This window comes from Balearica regulorum, chromosome 1, assembly GCF_011004875.1.
Source record: "Balearica regulorum gibbericeps isolate bBalReg1 chromosome 1, bBalReg1.pri, whole genome shotgun sequence".
NCBI lineage: Eukaryota > Metazoa > Chordata > Aves > Gruiformes > Gruidae > Balearica > Balearica regulorum.
In genome coordinates, this window is record NC_046184.1 from 159,160,016 (window position 1) to 159,179,197 (window position 19,182).

General features: G+C 39.3%; 1 protein-coding gene across 1 annotated transcript in view; it reads left to right on the forward strand.

The window, feature by feature from the left end:
- The window catches only part of TMTC4 (transmembrane O-mannosyltransferase targeting cadherins 4), a 59,737-nt gene extending 41,828 nt beyond the window's left edge, over nucleotides 1–17,909 (forward strand). The window contains 7 exon segments of the mRNA XM_075740834.1: nucleotides 4,878–4,957; nucleotides 5,136–5,243; nucleotides 5,382–5,523; nucleotides 6,215–6,329; nucleotides 6,788–6,900; nucleotides 12,209–12,278; nucleotides 12,796–17,909. Coding sequence (XP_075596949.1) covers nucleotides 4,878–4,957; nucleotides 5,136–5,243; nucleotides 5,382–5,523; nucleotides 6,215–6,329; nucleotides 6,788–6,900; nucleotides 12,209–12,278; nucleotides 12,796–12,947 — 780 coding nt within the window. The 3' untranslated portion in view covers nucleotides 12,948–17,909.
- Nucleotides 17,910–19,182: the final 1,273 nt, after the last annotated feature.

Sequence of the window (19,182 nt, forward strand, 5' to 3'; positions counted from 1 at the left end):
ATTGAGAATTCGTTTCTATGCTGTATATTAAAAGGGGATTATCTTCTGCAGAATTTACCTTAAGTGCTGTAGGCTATATTTATAGGAGCTATCTGGAGTGTTTTGCCACACAGATACCATTTTAGATGTCAATTTTTTTGTATACAAGCACAGTCGTGCAGAAGAACCTTTACACATTTCCTGCACAAACCAAATGTGAAGATCAAAAAAGGTTTGTTTTACTGTTATTTAGAAAACAGAATTTCAGTAGTAGAGGAAAGAGAAGAGTGTTTGATGAAAGAAGCTGGCATGGAACAGAAGCATCTGCATGTTTCTGTAGAAATTTTGACATCTGCGCTTTGCTTCCATCCTTCTCAGCATGTTCATATTTGCTGAAAAGGTGATTATAAGCAGCTAGGAAGAGAGAATAAAATAGTTGATAATAGTAGTGCTCCAGCTGAGGGGGTGTACCTCCTAGAAGATGATATCAGATTGCAATTTCTTCCTACACTGCTTTGAGAAATAAAAACAAAAAAAAATTGGTTTGACAGTAATTTTGTTTTTGTACAGGGAAATATAATTTTTTTATCTCTTCCTCATTTAAATGTGTGTGTTCATTTAAACACTTAAATAAGAGATCAAGCACTGTGTGTGCCTAACATAGAATAATATACAGTGCTTTTGCTTTTTTATACTGGCTTCTTAGGCTGATTGAGGTATTGTGAACAGGCAAACACACAGAGCTAATTCTTTGGCTAGGCTATGGTGCCATGGTTATGTTAACTTTAAACAACGCATGCCTGTTGAGATCAACTAGGTTCTATCCTAGGGTATTTTTACCTAATTGCCCTGATTTCAGAGAACACAGTGTTGTTATGCATCCCTGAGAAATGCACCTTTTAGAGCTATTACTGTGAAGTAATTACCTGTTTAAGATTGATAAAGGAGCATGTGGGCATAATGTAATACATCATTTCCAGTTAATACCTATCCTTAATCATTTAATAACGAAATACTATGTCTGCTCTTAAATGTTTAATCAGGAGAAGAAAATCCTCTCTCCCAGGTTGGCATGCACAGTATCTGTCAAAGGCAGAAGAATGACATCTCTAGAGATGAAATTTAAAGCATCACACTGGCCCCTCATTTTTAAAGGCCAGATTCTTCCCACCCATTGGTATGCAGAAAGTACTTGTGTCTCCATGTTGTGACCAAGATAGGGGTCATAGAAAAAGTCAAGGAGAGTTAACAGCCTTGTGCTTAGCAGAGGGCAGATAGTTACTGTAGGCCTGGTTTGGGGGACTGGACCTTTACTGTGAGGGTGGTGAGGCACTGGAACAGGTTGCTCAGAGAGGCTGTGGCAGCCACATCCATGGAAGTGTTCAAGGCCAGGTTGGATGAGACTTTGGACAACCTGGTCTAGTGGAAGTTGTCCCTGCCCATGGCAAGGGGGTTGGAACTAGATGATCTTTGAGATCCCTGCCAACCCAAACCATTCTATGATTCTATAAAGGCTGATCTTGGCATCTCTCTGTGATGGCCAGTGAAGTGAGAGGCATGGCTGTGTGGCAAAAGTCACCTGCACCTCTCAAATGACTGTGTGTGCCTGGAAACCTTTTGCTGACTCAGTTCTTAACAGCAGGATGTTACTGCATATTATAATCCATTGTAAAGTTGGTTTTGTCATTGAATATTTGTGGAAGCCTGAGAGGTTCTTTTGGTATGTTTGTTTTAGTTTTCTTCCCTTCCTTTCTTCTCTGTCACCAGCATATTAAGAGGAACTAAGGCTACAATGTCACTTGAAGAGAAATTAGGAAACCAACATACAATGAGGAGCTCAAGAGAAATTAGGAAACCAACATACAATGAGGAGCTCTTCATTTTCAGGAGTACTGTGTAGAAATATCGTTTCCTTTCACACAGAAGCTATACACTATCAAAATACACTATCACAAATGCTAATAGTTTATTGTTGTGGTTTAACCCCAGCCAGCAGGTAAGCACCATGCAGCTGCTCACTCACCTTTCCCCTCCCAAGGAGATGGGGAGGAGAATGGAAGAAAAATCTGTGGGTTGAGATAAAGACAGTTTAATAGGATAACAAAAGATGATGATGATAATAATATGAAGATTATTATGATGATGATAATAAGATGATGATTACGTCAATGCCCAAATGCAATTGCTCACCAAGTGCAGAAGGAAAGAAGAACCAGCAACCCGCTGCCCAGTCTGTTTCCGAGCTGCAATCCCACTTCCTGGCTAGCTTCCCCACTTCTATCCAGAGCATGACGTTACATGGTTGGGAATATCCCTTTTGCCAGGCTGGGTCACCTGTCCTGGCTGTGCTCTCCCAGCTTCCTGTGCACCTGACAGGGTGTGGGAAGCTGAAGAGTCCTTGACTTGGTGTAGGCACTACAACTACCTAGAAACAACTAAACCATCAGTGTGTTATCAACATTATTCTCATACTAAATCCAAAACACAGCACTACACCAGCTACTAGAAAGAAAATTAACTATCTCAGCTGAAACCAGGACATTTATTTAAATAGTTTTGCTATCAATTTTAATAAACTATAGTATATCTTTCTAGTTCAGTTGACAAAATGTACATGTAGACAATATTTGATGTTTTGACTTGAGAGAATTGATATCTCTCAGGTTTCTGCAGTCTGCACAATGCTGTCTACATGAGAAAAATATTTTTTCTGCTGCTGCTTTTGAGATAGAAATGGCTATTAAGAAGTTCCATGTTTTTAAAAACTGAGAAAAATGGCATCACAGTGAAATTGTGACTGTTTCCTAACATAAGACAGCTGACAGGTGAAAGACTGAATGGTTGGTATATACAAAGTTTTTTTCTCATATGGTCTGTCCTCAGTTTTTAATCAATTTTTTTCTTTCAGTAGCACTTATGACTTGCAAAACATTAAAAAAAAGGACTTCTGTAAAACTTCTTGAAGAAAGAAATTGAATCAGGTTAATGTAATCTTGTTTGCTGATATTGAAATGTGAGATCAGGTATTTTAAGAGCTAATATACATTATTGAGTGAAATCTTTGCTTATTTTTTCTGTTTTGCCATGATTTATCTTGTAACTGGAAACACAGCAAAGTTTAATAACCTAATTTGCTCTGAATAAATTTTGAATCCATAAACTTCAGCATATATAGTCAGAGCAATCCAGTTTGGTAAGAATGTTATCATAGTGTGCTGAAAAATTTCTGGAAGAGATATACAAATACTGTTCAGTCCTAAGAAACATCTTTCAGGGTGTATCATTTTACTTTAATGATTCCTGGGAAAACAATGCTATTCTGGTGGTGGTTTTTTTGACACCATCAACTGATCTTTATGAATGGCTATGTCTTGATATAAATGTACCATTACTTTGCTGCTTTGGCATGGACCTTGTCATATTGTTATGAATGTACAAAAGAAATACCTGGATTTTTTTTTTCTTTTGTCTTGGAAGCTGTGGTAGAACTGCTTTTATGGGATGCTGAATTTATGTGCTATTTTATATCTTACAGCCTGAGAAGCTCCTTCTGTGTATGCTTAGTAAGCTTTATAGCATCTTTGCTCTGTGTAAAACCAGTGACACTACTTTTTTACTCATTCTAGAAACCATGGAAAATGTTCTTTATTTGTTGATGGTATGTTACTGCATAGTTACAAGTCACATAGAGATGGAATTCAACAATTAAATACCATAACAATTAGGTTCAAACATAATTGTGTGTGCTGGATCAATAGGTCCTAGGTGTTGTGCCAAATACAATGAGGATTTATCTTTTGATGGACACATGAGATAAAATCCTTTTTTGAATGTAGAAGGTGAGTTGGAGTTATCTAAAAGCATTACAAACGTATCTTTTTGTACTTCAATCTTAAGTAATTCCTGCACAGTGGTTTTAAAAAAAATTAAATTAGATTTTCAAAGTATGGAAGAAATTACAATGTGTGTTTGGTTTAGATGAAGTGTATACAATTTGATTTCAAAGAGTAAGGTAATTTAAATAATGACTACTGATGTAGTTGCTGAGAAGTCTGTTTTCAGGAGTCAGTATTCACAGTACTTTTCTGTTATTTCTAAACTTGAGTCTTCCTTTTACCAGGTAATGTAGTCTTCTGGGATTTGTCTTAAAGTAGGATTTGAGATCTCTTCCAGCTCAGATTTGTCCTGAAATATATTTATTCCTATTTAGTCTTTGTAATAAGTTCAGATGATGCATCTTCTTCCCTGTAGCTATATCTCAAAGCTCTAGATCCTTCCTTCGTTCTCCACTTTTTAACAGGCAAGGTCTCCAACATATTGCCACACACATTAGTTTTATTTCAGAAATGCTGTTTGATGCATTTTTACCCTAAGACAATAAGAGTGTGTGTATGTTAATTTTCGTGTGTTTGTTTTTGAAGTATGGAGCTTAGTTTTTCTGTTAATGTTGAGTTTCTTCTGGTTTGTGCTATAGTGAAAGTGAAGTATAATCCACACTTATGTTGCTATAGTGTTTCTTCTGCTATGGTGGATTTCATTGAGTCAGACTTTCTCTTGCTTATCTGACAAATAATTGAAATGAAGAGCAGGAGGTCTCCATACAAAAAGTCTTGTGGAAAGTGTAGTGACCTCATTTATACTATCAGGAAGTGAATAATCTTTCTTAAATAGCTGGAATAGGTAAGCTAATTTATTAATTTGTTTCTCAGATTTTTGTCTTGCTGTCTTTATCTTCATTGTATGTATTGTCCAATCTTAAGTATCCACCTACAACAAAAGCCAGCAGTGAATGACGCAAGCGCTGACTGTATCTATTTGGAGTAAGAATTTTTAACAACTTGACTCCACAAAATATCTGACTATATAGCATCTGCTAGAATGTTCATCTGTGTTTTCAGGTGCACTACAATGTCGGCAAAAACCTGGCTGATAAAGGAAATCAAAGTGCTGCAATCAAATACTACAGAGAAGCTGTAAGGTATTAGGAATTTTACTGCTTGAATGAACTATCCTAAAATTGCTTTAATGTTTAACATGAAGAAAATGCTTAGGTATTCATTTTCATGATCTGCAGCATTGCAGAGCTAGCAATTTGCATATAGTGATGCATGTCCCATACATAATAATGTCTTAATGTCTTAAATTTTAAATTTTAGGTTGAATCCTAAATACGTACATGCCATGAACAACCTTGGAAATATTCTGAAAGAAAGAAATGAGCTCCAAGAAGCAGAGGAGTTGCTGTCCTTAGCTGTACAAATACAGTATGTTTAGAACAATGCTAAGCAGTGTTTTGCACCAGCTGAGCAGAAATGATGCAATAGAATCTTGTGTTCCAAATGCTCAATTGTCCTCTCTCTTAGTTGTTTGGTTGGTTTTTTTTTTTCCCCCAATTTGCCCAGACCTGATTTTGCTGCTGCATGGATGAATCTAGGAATAGTACAAAACAGTTTAAGAAGGTTTGAAGAGGCAGAGCAAAGCTACTGGACAGCAATTAAACACAGGAAAAAATACCCAGATTGTTACTACAATTTAGGGCGGTTGGTAAGTACTCGTGAATAAATGATAGCTATGACAGGAATCTGTCTGTGTGTATAAATATATCATTCCACTGCATTGTTAAATGCTAATAGTTATTCCAGTTTGTTTGATATGTAGTTCAGGGTGATTTCATAATTTCGGTAGCTTTTCCTATTGCTTTCCCAGTATATTTCCTTCCATACAACCTTTGCTTGTCCTACTTTTTCATATAAAGAGGTATAAACAAAAATATAGATTGTGGTCTTTTGTTCAAAAGACATTATTAAGCATTTTCCAATATTAGACTGTTTTGCAAACATTAGTATATTGTTAGGTAGGAGAACTTTGCCAAAAAATTCCATTTAGATTCTTGGAAATATTTATATTAAATATTTACTTATTCTCTTGTGTAGATTTTTTAATTTTATGCTGGTTTTCTTCCCTATCCTATTGGTACATGCATATTTGAAAACAAGCCTGGGTCCCAGAGAAAAGCAGGGTAAAATTAGTATAAAGCACTATACCTTTCATACTACCCTAGTATTCTTTTTACATTTCTTATTGTTGTCTATAAAAACACATTTCTTATTTTTGTCTATAAAAACAAGTTCTACTAGAATGGAATGAAACATTAACAACTCTTCAGCATCTTTAGTGCATGATAGGAAAGTAAAGCAAATCAGGGTGAAATTACTGAGTTTTTCTTTCTTTTTAGTATGCAGATTTGAATCGCCATATAGATGCATTGAATGCATGGAGGAATGCTACAGTTCTGAAACCAGAGCATAGTTTGGCTTGGAACAATATGATTATATTGCTTGATAACACAGGTATAAGCCCACTTGAATGTTTTAATGAATAATTCAGTGTCTTGCAAAACTTAAAGCTTTATCTGTATTCATCTAAAAGGAGTTCTGTCTCTTCTTTGGCTACCCAGACACTCTCTATAAATACAAGAATACCTTCTCACTCAATGGTTTTAAAGCATCACTTGAAATCCAGCCTATAAATTGAATTTCTGATCCTTATTTGAATTGCCATCATTGTGAAAGCACGTTTGTATTATAGACCCAACTTCAGAACTTTTGAATCTATGCTTTGTTGTTCTTCTGAAAGTGTTATCTGTTAAAAACAAAATGGAGGTTTTCTATTGTCTTTTTCTTCAGGTTTTCTTCAAAAATGCATGTAGTCAGCTATTTATAAAAAAATGTGTGCTTGCAGCATGAAAAGTAACTAATAAGGCTGTGTTAAAAGATGCCTTCTCTTTTTCTACTACATGGGATCCCAGGCAATCTAGCTCAAGCAGAAGCAGTTGGAAGAGAGGCCCTTGAATTAATACCTAATGATCATTCTCTTATGTTTTCATTGGCAAATGTACTGGGGAAATCGCAAAAATATAAGGTAGGTGACTAGAGCTTTCTGAGCGTTAGTTGTATTTCTTTTTGTTTGGGTTTTTTTTTTTCTCCTGTTTAAACTGTTTAAGTTTCTGTAGAAAGTGTTTGAGGACTATGACTTAGATAATCAGGTTTAAATGCCCATTTCTGTCACAGTATTGCTGTGTGATTCTGGCCTTAGTTCATCCCACCTTATTTTAGATGCCTGCATTAGGAATGTTGCTGCCCTAAACTATGTTAGTGGTCAGTGGGGAGAAATAGACTCTTGAGCACACTAGAGGGCAGTTAGGGTCTTGTATTGCTTCACTGCTGATGGAGAGAGCCTGCTCTGATTTAGAGGTCTTGGTTCAGGAACTAAAATTAGATGTGATATGCTAGTCCTTCTGCTTTTTGTGTGTAAAGGAAGCAAGGTTTACCATTATCCAGTATGAATTCTAGCCTCTTTGCCTCAGACGCTATCTAAAATAGAGATATTACAGATTTACTAATCCCAGATTGAGGGTGGGATACCTGGGTAATCCCAGAATATTATGAGGAAAAAGTCCATACATTAAGCAATGCATTGAACTTTCTCTTGGTTGCAGTGGACTGGCCTGCGAGTGGTACCTCAGTACTAGCTACTTACCTTTACAAGCAGTAAATATAATGGAACTGATGAGAATGAGTTACTTCCCAAAAGGAGTTGTATGAGCTGACAGAGAATAAATCATACACAGTTAATATATTTATTTGTTTTAAGTGACTCCATAGTCACTGATTGATGTATGTGATAGGGAGAAATTAATAATCAAGGAAGTTTGTGGTATTCCTCAGAAAAACATCATTTACTGAACTATGGCTTTGGGGAATTTTGATGGCTTTTTGATAGTGCTAATGTTAGCAGCACTGAAGGAACATCCTCACTATATGCAAAATAAGAAGATTTTATTATGTTAAACTTCTGAGAATAGATACATTTTTCCACCAATTTCTGTGTCCACTTAAATTTGTACAGTCCTGTTCAGCTGTGGAGTCGTGACCTGTCCACATGTGAAGCCAGGGTCTGTGACAACCCAGCACTTACTTTTGTCTGTTAGTGATGCCATTAGACAGCCCCCCCGTTACTGTTTCTCTCCACTGGCTGAGGTGTTTTTCTGTACACTCTCTTTCTTTTCTCTCTCTGCCTGAGAAAGTTATAAAATATATATTTTAGATTACCAAAGTTCCAGAGAGATTCAAATTAACATCCAGAATGTATAAGGGATGAGATTATGGAGGAGATAATTGCTAGGATTATTTTGGTGAGTCATGACTGTGAAAGAATAGAGGATTGTGTAGATATTCATCAAGAAGAGTATGCAGCATGACAGAATAACGAGCATGTATAATGAAATAAGTAGAAAAAGTAAGTTGAACACAAGCTAGAAAACTTCCAGGTGTAGTAGAAACAAGTCTGTCTTAGTGGATTTAAAAAATAAAAAAGGAGGTGGTGATAAGGGGCGTTCCTCGGGGGTCTGTATGGGGACTGCCACTATTTAACATCTTTGTTGGCGACATGGACAGTGGGATCAAGTGCACCCTCGTCAGCAAGTTTGCCGACGACACCAAGCTGTGTGGTGTGGTTGACACGCTGGAGGGAAGGGATGTGATCCAGAGGGACCTTGATAGGCTTGAGAGGTGGGCCCACCCGAACCACATGAAGTTCAACAAGGCCAAGTGCAAGGTCCTGCAGGTGGGTGGGGGCAATCCCAAGCACAACTACAGGCTGGGTGGGGAATGGATTGAGAGCAGCCGTGAAGAGAAGGACTTGGGGGTGTTGGTGGATGAGAAGCTCAACCTGAGCCCACAACGTGCGCTTGCAGCCCAGAAAGCCAGCTATATCCCTTGCAACACCACTAGATTTGCCAAATGTTTGAGTCTCAGTATGTTTCACAGGTGACTGAGTTAGAATCATGGAATAATTTTATCAGAAGTGACATCCAGAGGTCATCTAGTCCAACCCCTGACCCAAAGCAGGGCCATCTCCAGTTGAATTTTGAATGTCTCTACAGATCTTGATTGTAAAACCGCTCTGGACAGCATCCTCCAGTGCTTGACCACCCTTATGGTAAAAAAAAAACAACAACAAAATTGTTTTCTTTATCTGATTGGAATTTTCCATATGCCAGCTTGCATCCATTGTGTCTCATCCCATCTCACAGACTTGTGAGAAGAGTCTGTCTCCATCTCTGTATCATCTGATCAGGTACTTGTAGATAGCAATAAGGTCTCCCCTTCATCTTCTTTTCTGAAGGCTGAAGAGATCCAGTTCTTTCAGCTGCTCCTTGTATGTCTTGTGCTCCAGCCCCTAACCATCTTGGTGGCTCTCTGCTGGACTTACTAAAGTATGTCCATGTCTGTCTTGTAATGGAGAGCCCCAACCTGAACACGTACTGCAGATGTGGTCTTACAAGTGCTAAATAGAGGAGAAGGATTACTTCACTGGACCTGCTGGCTGTACTTCTACTTAATACAGCCCAGGATGTGGTTGGTCATCTTTGCTCTGAGGGTGCGCTGATGGCTTTTATCCAATTTGCTGTCTACCAGGCCCACAAGATCCATTTCTGTAGAGCTGTTTCCTAGATGGTTGCCCTCCAGCCTGTACATTTGTATGGGGTTATCCCATCCCAGATACAGGACTTTGCATTTACTGTTGTTGAACATCACGAGATTCCTGCAGTCCGATCCTGTTCAACATCTTCATTAATGATCTAGATGGTGGGGCAGAGTGCACCCTCAGCAGGTTTGCAAATGACACAAAACTGGGAGGAGTGGCTGATATGCCAGAGGGTCATGGTGCCCTCCAGAAGGACCTCGACAAGCTGGAGAAATGGGCTGGTAGGAACCTCATCAAATTCTACAAAGGGGAAGTGCAAACCCTTGCTGTTGGAGAGGAACAACCCCAGGCACAGTACATGTAAGGGGCCACCCAGCTGGAAAGCATCTTGGCAGAAAAGCACCTGGGGGTCCTGGTGGACACCAGGTTGGCTGAACATAAGCCAGCAACGTGCCCTTGCCGCAAAGAAGGCTGTGTTAGGAGTGTTGCCAGCAGGTTGAAGGAGGTGATCTTTCCTCTCTACTGGTGAGGCGACACCTGGAGTCCTGTTTCCAGTTCCCAGAGAGCCATGAAGATACTAGAGACTGTCCAGCAAAGGGCCATGAAGATGATGAAGAGACTGGAGCATCTTTCCTATGGGGAAAGGTTGAGAGAGCTGGAACTGTTTAGCCTGGAGAAGAGGTCTCAGGGGGAGGATGTCAATATATATATAAAAATACCTGAAGGTGCAAAGAGGATGGAGCCAGGCTCTTTTCAGTGGTGCTGAGTGACAGGGCAAGAAGCAATGGGCCCAAACCAAAACATGGGATGTTCCCTCTAAACATCAGGAAATGCTTTTTTACTGCAACTGACTGAGCACTGGCACAGGTTGTCCAGAGAGGTTGTGGAGTCTCCATCTTTGGAGATGCTGCCTGGCCATGGTCCTGGACAGCTGGACCTGCTTGAGCAGGGAAGTTGGACCCGATGACCTCCAGAGGTCCATTCCAATCTCAACCATTCCATGATTCCTGCTAGTCCATTTCTCTGTCTGTCCAGGTCCCTCTTAACAGCAGCTCTCCCCTCCAGTGTATTAACCACTCCCTCCCCTTAGGTGCTATCTGTAAAGTTTTGAACGTGCATTCAATCCCATCATCCAAAACTTTAATGAAGACACTAAATAGTATGGGTTTCAAAGAGACCAATGCATCCAGGAATGTTAATAGTCTGGGTATGAGAATGCTGGAGCTGCTGCTTATGCCAGGGAAAGGCAATGCTAAAACTCGCACTATGGAGTCATATACTCCCTAAATTTCCAGACATCTGGTTTCCTTGTTTGTTCCTATCCAAGTATTCCTTCTCCTGAAACAGGATGTCCTGCAAAAGGATTCATCAAGAACCCTAGGGTTTGTAATTTTCTTGACCTGAGAAGATGAAGGCACTTTCTGCATCAGCCTCTCTCGATTTCGGAGTGGCAGCCTCAGCTGTGCTAACGAATGCTTTGAAAGGAGCATGTAGTTTGAGTTTCAATTTGGACATACTGGGAAGCTCTTAAGTCACTCAAAGTTGAGTGACTCAATCTTGACATCAGAAATTTCTTGTCCCCTGAGGGACCCTTACAGAGACTTACTTCATGCTTCACATGAGAAGATGCTGGAACCAAAAATCTGGCTGACAGGTTTTCTTTTTCAGTAGAGCCTGTGTTGTGTTTTGTGGATATAAGTAATAAAAGCTTAGCACAAAGGAAAGGCCTTTTCCCCAGGTTATTGTTCTCACATACCTCAGACAGCAAGTATGTGCATTCAGATGGAAGCCTACTGCACTGAAGTAATTTTATCTTCAGGTCATTTGCATTGAAACTGAATGGGTAACTTTCCCTAAAACACAGCACAGCAGAGAAATCTATGTAAAATTTGTTCTCTAAAATATCTACACTTACATGCAAGCGAGTAAATATGCTCCATTTGGATTGGGGAGGGAATGCATCTTTTTAAACTTCTGCAGGAAATATTCTCTGGAACAAAAGTATCTATATTAGCAGCTGGTTTGGGAAAATATATAAAAATGTTTGAATTAGAGAATAAATTTAGCAGTAAATTGTTCTCTGAATATTTGGTGAGGGAGCTCAGCTTTTCTAAGAAGTATTCAGATATCAACAGTCCCAGGAGTACACACCACAAGTGGGAATATGGAAAAGATAACTTGTGAGGAAATGTGAGGAATATTTAAGTTGGCTTAATCTTTTTTAAGTAACAGGCACTCAGCTACTCTTCATTGACAACCATGCTGAAACATCTGTTTGAAAGGGATTTGTCCCCATTTTAAATGCTAAAAACTATTTTAAAGGGAAAGGTGTCTAAAAGCAGTTTGCTCAGATACTGAATTATATTGTCTTTAACTTAATTGAAAAAGTAGGGAAAATTTCAGTAGGTAATGTTTGCAAATATTATAACTATGAAAAAAAAATTTTAAAAATTATTTAAGCAAACTGCTTTGTAAACTTCACTGGTACTTAATAGCTCTCTGCTAAAATAACAGCATCCTGTGAAAGCATGGTACTTATTCGTTGCATTATTACTGTTTTCTGGAGGTTGTAGCCACATGAGCTACAGGATCACGGAAACTTAGAATATATATATGGTGGTATCCTACAGATATGGCATAGTTTGGGAGGCTTTTAATTACAATTGTGGGTAAATTTTGCATTATTTTATATACTACAAGAATAGACTGTCCTGTTGACTTGTTGTTCTAAATTATTCAGGAATCTGAAGCTTTATTCCTCAAGGCGATTAAAGCCAATCCAAATGCTGCCAGTTATCATGGTAATTTGGGTAAGAGCCTTTCTAACTCTTATCAGCTGTATTGTTTGTTTGCTTCATATTCATTGTGTTTAAAAAGAAAAAGCAATCTTTTTAGCCTTCTTCCTGCTGGGCAGACTTCTATTTTACTTCCTAGAAAAACTGCCAGCCAGAAGAACAGGGCACTAAACCAGAAAAGCTGTCACACGATATGACAGATCAAGAGGGCTGCACAATCCAGCCCAGAGGTAGCTGCACTTCAGTGTCTGCAAATTGGTTCATTTATGCTATGCTTGTAACCCGCAATGAGCTCACCAGATAAGAGCTGCCATTTATGGCTGCAGTGTAATTCATTCCTTCATCATTCCCATGCCAGTTCTGCTCCGAGGCTTTGCTCCTGCATTTGGCAACAGAACAAGCAGCTACTGTGCCACCAGCCAGCGAGAGACCCTCACTGGAAACAAATGCTTTAATGTTGTTTTCCAAGTGATTGGCAAGATTGCACGTTATTCAACAATATTGCTAATGAAATTCCTCCTTGATGTTCCAGCTGTGCTTTATCATCGCTGGGGAAATCTTGACTTAGCAAAGAAGCACTATGAAGTCTCTCTGAAGCTTGATCCTATGGCACCCGGGACCAAGGAAAACTACAACCTCTTACGAAGAAAACTGGAGCAATTGCAAAAGAAAGGCGGTGCCTGATGTTTCTTTTCAGGTTGTCCGTGCATGCTGTTTACATGGGTATTTTGACCATGTAAAGGATTCAGTCATTATTTCTCAAAAATAATACCACCACCAGCACTGCACACTTGAATGTCCAATTATGCCCTCCTACAGATCCTAACGTTTCAGCTGCAGTTTGAGAGATCATTTTATTTTTACTCTTGAACTGCTTTTAAAGTCCCTTAGAACATTTTTATAGGTATATGAAAGCAATGCAGATGGAATTTCACAGCTTTGACTTGTAATTTGATATCTTCATCTGACTTTTTAGTAGCAGGATGAATATCAGAAGGCAGTTTTATTTCTGAAAGTCATTCTTTAAAAAGTGCAATTTCCTGTTTAAATCCTGATCTTTTCAAGTGCGAAGAATATCTGTCCACTTCAGTTTTATTACTGCCTTCTACTGCCAGTCCTGCAGAGCCAGTGGAAGAATGGATTCGCTCCAGCACATCAGTCTGCTTGTAATTTGAGTTAATGCCCTCGTTCTTCTTTGTGGCTCCACCGTTCAAAGTGTTGGATTTGTATAGGAGTAAATGAGGACAAGGATTTGACCATAACTGTTTGTCAGGTGGTGTACTGTTGAGGTATGCTTGAGTGGAGAAAATACTCTTAGGTGAAGACAGAGACTTTAGCAAGCAGCAAAGGCAAAAGAAGTGTGAGGTGACAGTGGAGTCGGCTAGAGTTTCTCTTCTCGCAGGCAGCCTCATCTAGCATAGACAACTGGGGCAACAAGTCAGAATTGCTTTAGCTCCTGCTGCAGGTCAGTGGTCTAAAGACAGTATAGCGACTACAGGAGCTAATTCCTGTGTTCTCAGGCATTTCAGTCCTTTCCGGTTGAGGACATTACACCTCTCAGATCTTATATTGTAGGTGAATAAGGAGAGAATTTGTGTTAAAAAGTAACTAGGCAGAGCACCTGACCTTGGCTGTTGATGTATTAACTGGAAGGAACTCGGATTCACCTTTGTCTCCAATGGCTCATGCATTTGCTGAAGTGCCAGTTAAATAAGCATAGCTGTTAATGTATAAACTGATCATATTGGTGTGGGATGATTCAGAGATGGTACACATCAAAATGATACTTTTCAAAATGTGCTGTGCTTTAATATACATTTAAACTCTGGCTGTCCAGAGGTGTTTGTCTTGTGCTAATATTGACATTCCTGCTTCAGGAAGTAGTCATATGTCTATTTATTTGTTGGGGTTTTTTCTTGAAGATTGAAAGATTGCTATTGGATGTGAAAACTGAGGAACTTTACCTCTCTTTTCATGTTCTTTTATGCTTTCCCTCTGTTTCCCCTGATAGGGAAAAAAATAATCAGTGCAGTATTTGCAGCTTTCCTAATTTGTCCAGTGATTATTGTATAGAGTTTGTGGAATGTTCTTCATACACATCTCACCTATGTGTGGAACTGTTTAAAGTGTAGAAGGAATGCCTGCTGTAGGACAGGATGTCGTGTGACCTTGCCATCTGACCACCATGTAACCATTCTACATCTATACTATGTTTTGAACCTAGGCTACTTTTACGTTATGAATTTTCTTGGAAATGACAGTTGTTCTTTAAAGTTGTTTCAATGTGCAGAGCACATTGCAATACTGGAGAGCTACCAAAGCATCCTCTTGACAAAGCTAGTTTGGGTACTACAAGTAGTGCAGTTACTTTAATGTAAGATATTCTTGCCAGACTACTTATAAATCTAGCCAGCATCGCTGTGGCAGTGTGGTGCTGTCCACAAATTTGGTTTTGAATGAATTGATATGCCTATATTACATAGTATGTTGCCATACTGATTTTAGCTGAGGTACCAGAGGCAGGTATTTGTGCTAGTGCAGTGCTCCTCTCCTGCTAATAGAGCCTCAGCCTCTCAGCAGGACTAATCAGTTCATATAAGGTACTAAGTTGATGCAGTTGTTTCCATTTCTTCTGGTTTCTGGACAAAATTTTCAGAAACCAGTTCCTGAATATATTTGCAGGTAAAACCACAACACATGCTCTCTGAGAAGTATCTGTACTGATCCAGCAGAAAGCTGCACTGGTATGGATGGCTAGTCATCTTCTGATAACCAGCATAGTTTAGTCAGTACTAACTTTTGTATCTGAAACATGCTGAAATAAGTACACCCTTCAGTACAAACAGCAGACTTTTAAGGCTTTCCATACATAGCCTATTATTCATTGGTTATAGAGAACACTTAGCTACTTCAGTCATGAGGTATTAAGGAGTTGGGATGTGGCTGGATGAGCTAGTTTATAGCAGAAGATAAATGTGTTTAATATGATCAGGTCTTTTCTGTATATCTGGAATATGACATACTGAGTTTAAATTATTATTCTCATCATGAAGTTCACATGTATAGTTTTCCCTGTTGCCTGCCATATTAGCTTTACAGAAATCCACTAGATCAATATTATGTATGGGGTATGAATTCTCTCTAGATCATCATAAACCAAAGTTATTGTAGGAATTCCTCTGTGGGAGTCAGTTTGTCCTTCTACTCAAGAGTCTCACATGGAAGAGACATGCCAATAAATTGGATGTTTTGTTGGTATTTGAAAATGGTGTTTACTCTTTAATATAGACAACACGATTTCTTCTGGATTAATTTTCTGTCAACCTGTATATATTTTTGTGAGGGTTTGTTTTATATAATTTTCACTGCTATAGAAATTCAATGTGATTACTTCTATGATGGTAATAAGGATACGCTTATGTCTGAGTAATGTTGAGGCAGAATTGGGTTCAAAAGAAGCAACAAACAAGACTGCTTTTTTAATAAAAATTCCTTCAGACTTTCAAGAATGCTAAATATTTTTTTACTTTATTTTCAGAAATATTTTGAGAGTGCAAATAATACAGTGAGTTTTATTAAAATGTTTATCATGTTAACCTTTTGCTTGTTTTTCATACCTCATAACTGACTCCTGGAATAGTGCGGAACACACAACCTGGAAGAGAGAAGGGTGAAGAAAAAGTGGGTTTGTACATAACTGTTGTTACAAACATTGCCTGTCTTTCCAGCGTGCTGGATCTTTTTCCCCATGTTATCTTTCCACCATTGCTAATTACAGAAGACTGAAGTTTCCTTCTTATCAGCTGGCCTGCTTGATTCTGTAGTGAGATTAAGAAACCTGGATACATTTTTTTTTTTTTTTCTCAAAGATTGCTTGTTCGAATACAGTTCTGAGGAGAGAAATACAGAATGATTCAACGCATAGAATGGACTCAGAAAAACATTCATAACAACGGCTAGGGCTGACTGTCTGTCTTCACCAAAAACATCCAAAGGAGTTCTCTAATTGTATGTTTCTCTCGTGTTTAGACCAATGCCATGTACATGAAGTTTCCTGTTATTTAATTTCATATTTTGGATTTAAACTTTAGATATGTGGGTTGTGTGTGTTTATGAGCACTCAGAAATAAAAAACTTCAATACTTTTGAATGGTTTGTTTAAAATATTGGGCTTATTCACTGGGAACTTGTTTCCTTCATATTTGAGATACCTGCATCTGAGCTATTCATCCTAGTTTCTCTGTGGAGTCACGGGGAAAAAAAACAGGAAATCTGAAACATCATTCATCCCCTAAAGAAAAGCATCCTTAGGATCTGAGGCATCATGTACTTGAAGCAGGCATTTTTCTTCACTAACTTCAAAGGGTAACTGAGGTGATCAGCTCATATGTATGAAGAAAATCTCACTGCTGCTTTCAGTTGAAGTAATCCGGTCTCGTACACCTCTATCATTCTCATACATTATTTGCACCAAGAACATTAAAAGATTGGTATTAAAGCAAATTGGCAGGTACTTGCCTTGAGAGTCAGAGGGTTATAGTAGCTGAATGAGGGAATGAGATGAGACAAATTAAGAGAGCTTTCTGCAGATAGTTAAATTTATATGGCTGATAAAGCATCTGAATGTCAAATCTCTACCTACAGAAAAAGAACATTCAAGTCCAGTTTGATCCATTGGTAGTTTGTCTATGGTCACAATAAATGGCAACAACTTCTTACTATATTGACTTTTGGTGTCCTTCACTTTGTTTTAAAAGCAATCTAAAGCAACTGTAAATTTGCAAAGGTGAGATTTTTTTCTTAAATTGAAGGTTCTACTTCAACCTGTAGCTGTTAGAATGTTAAATGTGATAGCATAGCCCATTTCTGTATGGTGGGGTGGTTTTAGTTTAAATATCTGAATATTTATTTGCTGGTTCCTGCTTGCATTCCACGCCATGTGAGCATAGGTACATTGACATACCTACCATGCCATATAGATTCCCACCTGATTCTTGACTTGGCCCTTTCCACAGCTCTTGATATGTCGCTACCAAATGTGTGTTCATGAGGGCATCTTTAACTCAAAAAGACTAAAATTTGCCAGAAACAAAAGTGAGATCACATGTTTGATATTTCTGTGATGTAAACACCGAGGGAGTCAAAATTCTGTTGTGTACCACCATAAGCAGCAGGTACCGCTGGTAATGGCTGCTGTAGGCTCTCTGCTGGGCTCCACGATAGCATGAGGCGCTTGTGGATAGGTGTAATGTTATAATCCTGTGCTTTAAGGAAAAAGGACTGTATAGCCACTCGGAAGAAGAGGATGTGCACAGCCGCTTGGGCTACGGAGCGCTGGAGGACAGATTACCTTTGTATTAGAAAGCTGCACTGCAGTATCGTGGCATGGGTGTACAGTGCGTGTCAGTGATGTATTACATGTCAAGTGCTTCAGGGCTTTTTAAAATAAGTATTTTTGTTAGGAAAAAAACCTACAGATACTGAAAATGGTAGCCTGTGATTGCCGAGTTGAACTGTTTCTTTAATGTAGTGTTAATCATTTAGATTGCCAATGGTACGTTCTAGTTTCTTTTCAGCTGAGCAAGCAGTAAATACATTTGTAATGGAGCCATGTAATAAATCTGCATTTTGCTATCTTTTTGCATAGATTTTAACTGTGATAAAGGTGTTTATTTTTGTAGCAAGTTTTTGATTCAGGGTTCTGCTATAAGCTAGGAAGAAAATCTAATGGGCACGGTAGACTGGTACTGTGATACACAGGCAGACATTCTTCCCCTTAGAGTAACAGTTCAAAATCTTGATTCTGCACAAGTGTATTGATGTTGAATGTGTATGCTGGGGAAAAAAAGCAGCACTTGAGGAAAGTGATGGAATACCTAACTAATTAGTTCAACCTTGACATGGTTTTACCCCAGCCGGCAGCTGAGCACCACACAGCCGCTTGCTCACTCCCCCGCATCGGGATGGGGGAGAGCATTGGAAAAGTTAAAGTGAGAAAACTCCTGGGTTGAAATGAAGACAGTTTAACAGGTAAAGCAAAAGCCGCGCGCACAAGCAAAGCAAAACAAGGAATTAATTCACCACTTCCCATGGGCAGGCAGGTGTTCAGCCATCTCCAGGAAAGCAGGGCTCCGTCACGTGTAACGGTTACTTGGGAAGACAAACGTCATCACTCCAAATGCTGCCACTCTCCCCCACCCCTTCCTCTTCCCCCAAGCTCCTTATAAACTGAGCATAATGTCATATGGCATGGAATATCCCTTTGGTCAGTTGGGGTCAGCTGTCCCAGCTGTGTCCCCTCCCAACTCCTTGTGCACCCCCAGCCATCCCACTGGCAGGGCAGTGCAAGAAGCAGAAAAGGCCTTGGCTCGGTGTAAGCACTGCTCAACAACAACAGGTCCACATATTATCAACACTGTTTCCAGCACAAATCCAAAACATAGCCCCATGCTAGCTACTGTGAAGAAAATGAACCCTCTCAGCCAAAACCAGGACAACTGTTTTCAAGGGCATGGAGAGATGGCTTTAAACTAAAAGAGGGAAGGTTTAGATTAGACATAAGGAAGAAATTCTTCACTGTGAGGGTGGTGAGGCACTGGCACAGGTTGCCCAGAGAAGCTGTGGATGCCCCCTCCCTGGCAGTGTTCAAGGCCAGGTTGGATGGGGCTTTGGGCAACGTGGTCTAGTGGAGGGTGTCCCTGCCCATGGCAGGGGGGTTGGAACTAGATGATCTTTGAGGTCCCTTCCAACCCAAACCTTTCTGTGATTCTGTGATTTTTTCGCATCAAACAGAGCATAAGGGTACCTTGCTCTTATCCCTCCTACCCGCGTAGTCATGTTCACGTGGAGTCATAATGTGCTTTGCTCAATGGCGGGCTGGTCCCACGGAGCCAGCGTGAGGGGACCCTTGGCTGGGAAT